This window comes from Adiantum capillus-veneris, chromosome 14 (assembly GCF_014529385.1).
Source record: "Adiantum capillus-veneris isolate H3 chromosome 14, ASM1452938v2, whole genome shotgun sequence".
Taxonomy (NCBI): Eukaryota; Viridiplantae; Streptophyta; class Polypodiopsida; order Polypodiales; family Pteridaceae; genus Adiantum; species Adiantum capillus-veneris.
Window position 1 is genome coordinate 123,526,865 of NC_140944.1, and position 7,119 is coordinate 123,533,983.

At 44.4% G+C, this 7,119-nt stretch overlaps 2 protein-coding genes across 9 annotated transcripts in view; both read right to left on the reverse strand.

Annotated features, from left to right (window-relative positions):
• The window catches only part of LOC147443070 (tRNA synthetase class I (I, L, M and V) family protein), a 75,381-nt gene extending 70,469 nt beyond the window's left edge, over window positions 1-4,912 (reverse strand). For 7 of the 8 annotated variants that reach the window (XR_015190225.1, XM_086528998.1, XM_086528999.1 and 4 more), the window contains exons 1-5: window positions 4,215-4,912; window positions 3,731-3,796; window positions 3,504-3,647; window positions 2,726-2,961; window positions 2,480-2,645 (exon numbers count right to left, since the gene is read on the reverse strand). Coding sequence is in view for 7 of the 8 variants with exons in the window: in XM_086528998.1 (XP_086385124.1) it covers window positions 2,480-2,645; window positions 2,726-2,961; window positions 3,504-3,647; window positions 3,731-3,796; window positions 4,215-4,748 (1,146 nt within the window). In the remaining variant the exon portion in view is untranslated. Of the gene's footprint in view, window positions 1-2,479; window positions 2,646-2,725; window positions 2,962-3,503; window positions 3,648-3,730; window positions 3,797-4,214 lie in introns of those variants that run through there. The other variant, XM_086529001.1, reaches the window with a different exon arrangement.
• Window positions 4,879-5,468, reverse strand: LOC147443071 (uncharacterized). The gene is made up of 2 exons (XM_086529002.1): window positions 5,064-5,468; window positions 4,879-4,938 (listed from the first exon to the last, which is right to left on the reverse strand). The coding sequence occupies exons 1-2, from the start codon at window positions 5,466-5,468 to the stop codon at window positions 4,879-4,881; spliced, it is 465 nt and encodes a 154-aa protein (XP_086385128.1).
• Between the last annotated feature and the right edge of the window lie 1,651 nt (window positions 5,469-7,119).

Here is a 7,119-nt window from a genome sequence, read left to right on the forward strand (position 1 = left end):
TCAACTGTAGGTTGACACCTGTGTGACAAGATTGATCAATTACTCCAAAGATCCAAGATTTGCGAAATACCTGAAGAATTACCCAATTGATGAGATTCACTCGAGATGGCATGAGGCCATTGATTCTCCTCTCAGGACGGGAGGAAACCTGAAAGGACAGACAAGTGCAAAAAAGCGAAAGCTTTACTCGCAAGAAGAGTTGGATAGAGCTATTGACCAGAAGATGAACCAGATGTTGGAAAGGACACTGAAAGGGATACTGATGTGCTTAATATATCCTGCTTTATGACTTTAGGAATAAAACTTTGAAATAGAAATTCTCAAAGATGACTTTGATTAATAAAATTAATGGTTTTTTAAAGATCTGGTTATTTGTGTACAGATAACAGACGAATTCGAGAATGAGATGATGACGAATTCACATTTGAATGCAATCGGGCGCAATGGCAGCTCCTGAATCAACCTGATCACAATAAGAATCATGAAACACTTTGAAATGGGAAATTCCCGAAGATGACTCTGATTTATGTATGAAATTAATGTTTTTGAAAGAACTTACTATTTGTGTGCACATAACAGGTGAAATCGATGATGATGACAAATTGTAAGCAATAATAGCTCCAAAATGAACCAATCACGATTCGAGATAAGAATCATGAATTTTGAATCATGATGAATGACTAAATGAAGCGGTGGCGAGCGCATCAAGAGTTCCCGCGGTATGAGATGGCTGCACAACGATAAGATGACTAGAACTGAATGATTGAAACACTATGTTTAGTACAAATTCCGTGTCTGATTGATGAACTGAAATTCCCAAAAATGATTACTCACACATGTGATTGTGTTGGAGTGCAGGATTGAAAGATGGAATGATTGAGAGCTAAAATTATTGACAAAATGACTGTAGCATTTCGGTCTTGAGAAATCTATGAACATGATCGTAGAAAGGATTAGTTAATCCGACATCAGTGAGGTCTGGTGTGGATTTAGATACGATTGCTAAATACATCGTCAGGAAACATGGTCCTAAATCTAAGTGGATTCTATGTGATATGATGTGAATGTGATGTGACTGTCGTCTTTGTACAAGTGTTGAATTTGTGTCGTCTAGTGCGTCGGTACTTGGAGTCAGTGTCTACTAAACTGGTTTATAGCTTATGTCTGATTTTGCAGGCGTAATCGAGGGCAATAACAATTCTTTCAAGAGAAGGGGATGTCACAAACTGATGACATGGCAACCCTTCCTACTATCGTGGACAACAGTACGGATTTTTGCAGATGACGTGGACAGCAATACGGAATCCCATGAATTGCGTTGGCATGTTGACGTGGAAGCTCGCGACTTCTACATTTTGCGCCGACATGCCTCGTGGCAGGCTGTATGGAATTCCATGAATCACACTGGTTGCTTTTAGGCCAACGGCTTTTGAGTTAGAAGCTTTTCATGTAAACTAGCTTTTGATTTTGAGGCCAAGGGCCTTTAAATAGAACCCAAGGCCCCTCTTTCCCTCAATGTGTTGACTAGCAGCTCAACAAAGAGGGCCCGCGGGAGTTGTAGATTTGCTCAAGCATAAATATAAAAATAAATACGAAAGGGGCGCCAGATTTTGGAGTCAATACCTCTAGGCACGGAACTACGCTAGGCCGTGTCGACTCTGTGAAGTTGTGAATTATTTTAAGTGATTCTCTCATGTCGTATCAGATTTCCGACTTGGGGTGGCCAAGTCTGTAACATATATTAACGTCTTCAAAAGGCCAAAATGACCCATGAGACCTATCTGTTATAAACTGGTGAATCTAACACCATGGCTGGGTGAAAAAAAAGAGATGCTAAAATGAATCTAGAAGAGCTATGAGCTGGAACCGTGTGGAATATGTGTGATCACTAATACAAGGGGTGTCCAATACAAGTGGGTGGTATGATAGGTCATGAATCTATCCTCATCTATACTCTAGATGTCGAAATAGTATGACTCAAATCCTCTGTTGTAGCCTTCGTCGATGTTGTGAAGCTCCTCTCCCTGGTCGGGGGCGTCTCAATCTCCCTAGCTCCAATGCTCGGTCGATGAGAGAACTGCGGGTGTGAGTATGAGCTAAGCTTTGCAATGGTGGCTTCTCCTCTCTGTCCAGTGTCCAGTGTGAAGAAATCAGGAGAGAGAGAGAGAGAGAGAGAGAGAGAGAGAGAGAGAGAGGAGGGGTACGGCAAGAAGACAACAAGCGGGGTGCCTCGTACAACCTGTTTCGAGTTGGTGTATGCACCTTTGATTTGGGAAAAGAGGGGGGTGCAAAACAAAGTCAAATGGTCACAAAACTTTCCTGTTCTTTGCAATTGTGGGTGTGCAAGAAAAGTGAGTGTCCGCTTCTCACTGGAGTGATTGCCGGTTTCAAGCAATAACATCACCAGGCCTTGGGCACAAAGCTAACCGGCAACACAATAAATTTCCAGAATAAGCAACATAGAGGGAAAAAGGCTTACTGAATCAATTATGCCCGCATTCAAGCAGACACGATAGTCATCTTCACCAAATGCTGGTGCACAGTGTACAACGCCCGTGCCACTGTCGTCTTTGACATATTCATCTGATAATACCTTAAAGGCTACACTGGAAAGTTCCAAAAAATAGTCAAAAAGAGGCTGGTACCTGCAAAAAAACGGTGCCTTATTAGTGCTATACAATATAAGGATCAATTACACCACTAACTTCAACTTAATGCAGTGTACCTTTTTCCAGCTAGTTCTGAACCACTCATCCGAGCCAAAATTTTATAGCCACCCAAATCAGCCTTCTTTTCGCCAGACTTTTTATCAGAAGACTTGGGATTGTCACTGTTGACAGATGTGTCCATGACCTTAGAGACATCACCATTTGGCACCTCTACTTTGCCTTTTCGAACAGGTAGCTGAGATAGAAGACTCTCTGCAACAATGTAAATAGCCCCAGTCACCTTGCATTGAGCCTAGCAGGTAAAAAGACACAACTATAGATCTCATTATTTAGCAATTAGATATAGGATTAGTATCAAAGTATTATATTGCAGTACGAAACACTTATGTACAGCTCAAGAAACCTGGAAGAGCTGCAGAAGCACAATATAGGAAGCCCATAAAATCATGAATGGAACAATGGTTTCCAAAATGATAGCAATTATTGAGCACTTGCAGTTCGAACCAGCAAGCAGGAACTTCCAAGGCCACAAGGGATTGTGCAAAAAGAAGTGAATAACTGCTATCAAATACAGATATTTCATATGGACCAAATACATGGTGTGTGCTCATAAAGTGAATGAAGATAAAGTTGACGTCGGGCAAAGCTAAGCTCTAAGGCTTGCCAGTGACTATAGGAACACATTATGCACATAAATACTTCAAAAAAAAGTTGCTAAGAGTAAGGAAATCTCAACACAATGCCATCATCTTGAAGAGCTGACTACCTCATCAAAGACAATTCAAGAGAAACAATAGACAGTATTTATAACGACCAATTATTTGCATGGCTGACCTTAACATAAGTGAAGTTCGGATTAACACAGAGGGCTAAATTGCTTGGTAGAGTCCATGGTGTCGTGGTCCAAGCTACCATTGCTGCTCCGTCTACATCCTCCAGCAAGGGAAAACTGATCATGATCGAAGGATCAGATACATCCTGAAAAGGCAGGGAGAAGCGGCCATTTATAGTGAAACAAGAGCAAGTCCCTGAATTAGGAGCATTGAGTGCAAGGATCATACCTTGTAATTTAATCCCGCCTCAAAGTTTGAAAGGGCTGTGTTACAACCTACGCTGTAAGGCATTACCTGCATCAAAACACATAGAAACACTTACACTAAAATTCACAAAGTTCCATGATACACAAAAAAAAGGAGTTATTAAAATTGGTAATAAAGGCCTGGACTTTTGATAAGCTTGATCTTAAATTTCGGTTAAATATTATTGTTAGTAACAATGCAAAAGACAGTTCTGCAGAATGGCCTTGAGTTGGTAACATAATACTAGTATGGTTCACGCTGCGAGGCATACTCTCCACAACTCCTGCTACAGAGCTGTGATTGGTATCACGCGCAATATGACAAAAAACGAGGCAGAGATATGGTAAGGAAAAAGAACACATACAAAACTACCCCCTAACACTATTAAAAACAACCACAGCTTATTTAAAACACTCTTCATTCTTCTCTCAGTAAAGATTGCAGACATTAATACCTAAATGCATACCTTGAAGCCTCGGTACACAAGCCCTTTATCAAAGAGCTGTTTGAAAACCCACCAAACACTTTCCATGAACTGGGGATCTAAAGTTTTGTAGTCATTCTCAAAGTCAATCCAGCGTCCCATTCGTGTAACAACAGTCTCCCACTCTTTACTATATCTCATCACAATGGCTCTGCATTCTTCATTGTAGACATCAATTCCCATATTCAGCACATCCTTTGTGCTCTTGATGTTAAGCTTTTGGTTGATTTCAAACTCAACTGGGAGTCCATGGCAGTCCCAGCCAAACCGACGAGTCACATGGCAGCCATTTGCTGTTTGAAACCTTGTAACAATATCCTTGATTGTCCCAGCTAGAATGTGTCCATAATGTGGGAGACCTGTTGCAAAGGGCGGTCCATCATAAAAGATGTATTCAGGCTTGCCCTCGGACAGCTCCAGCTGTCTTTTGAATGCATCCAACTCCTTCCAAAGGACTAGGACCTTCTCCTCCTGTAGCGGAAAGTTGAAGTCCTTGCCCTCACACACGTCCTCCATGGCGATGTTGCTACTTGCAGCACAAAGTTTATTGTGTGTGTGTGTGCGCGTGTGCGTGTGTAAGGCTCAAAGAGCGAAACTGTGCTTGCGCGGGAGTAGGGGTCCGGCGATGGAGAAACGCCGACGTGCGTCACTGATGTCTACGTAGGGCGGGTAGAGGAGAATTTGCACCCTCCCACAAATGGAGAACCTTGGGAAAGGGTTTTGCTTTCAGTGTCACCCACGCAACAAAAAGGGTACTACTCAAAGTTACATCTATGAGCTACTATTGGCACACCTATTTTGGGCCTAGGCTCTTATTAACCAGAAACTCACCAGATCCTCCACGAAACAGAAGAGGCTAAACAGTCCCTCTCTCTTCCATCTCTCCTCTCTCTTCCTCCGGCTGCTTCGCCATCGCTGCCTTCTGTGGCCCCGTGCTTCGCCAAGCCCTGCCTGCACAGCCATGGAGAACAGCTCCATCGCGAGTGAGGGCAGCCCCCTCCCCCCCACATAGGACCGTCTCCAGCACTGCTCCCCTCCAGCTTGAACACAATTGGCTTTCTCTACCCATTCACATGCCTCTCTCCCATGGCGCTCGAGCCTGCCATGACCTTCCTTGCCTGCACAATCATCCTCCACATTGTGGCCCCAGCTCCGTGAACAGCTTGTTGCGTCCATGCTGCCATCTCCCCTCCACGGCGTGGCGAAATCTCGAGCCTCGACCATCTTGCTGCACATTGTGGCCCCACCGCCTCCAAAGGTTCTTGCCTCAGTCCCCTAGCCATACCGGCTCGAGCTACCCTATCGACGTATGTCCCGCAGCTCCAGCTCGTCCTGACTGTGTCAATGCCCTCATAGCAAAAAAATTGGCCTCGCCTTCGACCAAAACTCTCTCTCTCTCTCTCTCTCTCTCTCTCTCTCTCTCTCTCTCTCTCTCTCTCTCTCTCTCTCTCTCTCTCTCTCTCTCTCTCGTCCACGTGTTGGCTCCCTGTGTTTTTACTTTGAAGAGATGAGAGCATCTCTTAATATTCTTGCTAAACAAATTGATTCAAAATTGGGAGCACGTACTTGAGCCTTTGATGGTCCCCTCGCAAAATCACACCGAAGGTCTAATTCTAATTAATATTTTAGGCTGGGTTCACACTAGGTGGCGGCAGGAAAGGTTATTCTGCTGCTGCCAGCGAACCGCAGCCCTGCGCGTCAGCCTCCCTGTTCACATCGCGTGGCGGCAACTCTGGAAAATGGTGCCAGCTCGCGGAAGCAAATGTGCGTTTCACTTCCGACCAGCCCCCCCCCCCCCCCCCCCCCCCATCTTCTCTTCCACCCTCCACGTATGCAGCTTGGCATGCCTTTTCATTTTGCAGATCTTTTTTTAAAATTACACAAATACATTCTTTTGTCTTCTTGCATTGCTTCCACCCATCCCCTAAAGTTCACACAGGGCGACGGCAGGAACGACCCGTTCTCTCTTCCACCCTCCCCACTGTGAACGTTTAGCGGTGGAAGAGCAAATAATTCATGTCCTCCACCCGGAACATGGCCTTCTGGAGGTTATCTTCCGCCATGCCAATCTGAACCCGCCCTTAGACTCTTGTAGCATCTTGAGTGGTGGCACACGCCTTCGAGATACAAACGTAAGAGATTGCATCTAGAGAGATGCCCTCGCCTTGCATCCGCTGATGGAAATAGCCCAGAGCTTCCTCGCCTTGTCCTCATTGGCATATCCTGCAATCAATGAATTCCAAGAGATGTTTTCTTTTGACAACCTGTGACTAACAATATCATAGTGAATTCCTTTGCCCGTATCAACGTCTTGAGTGGTGGCACACATCTTCAAGATGAAAGTGTAAGTGATTGCATATCATGTAATCAATGAAGTCCAAGAGACAACATCCCGGACGGGTAGCTCTTCAAGGACTTTCTATGCTTTTTAAAGCACACCACATTTGGCATATGTGTCGACCAAGGCATTGCACATTTTCTTTCAAGAGCCCCTGACTAACAATATCACCGTGAATTCTTTTGCCCATATCAGTGTCTTGCGTATTGCCACATGTCTTCAAAATGCAAGCGTAGCTAATTGCATCTGAAGAGATTCCCTCAATTTGCATCCTGTGAAAAACATCCCATAGCTTCTTGCCTTACCTCGGTTGGGCATATCCTGCAACCAAAACACTCCAAGAGAGGGTATCCTAGACAGCTAGCACATCAAGCACTTTTTGTGCTTTCTGAATTCGATGACATTTGGTATACATGTTGGCCAAGGTAGTGCACTCCCTCTCTCCCTCTTTGTCTCTCCTGCTTGATGTTTCTCTTGCTCCTTTGCTCACTTGCATCGCAATGCTTGTCACCCCTCATCGTCCAAAGGACGAGTCACACACTCGTACTG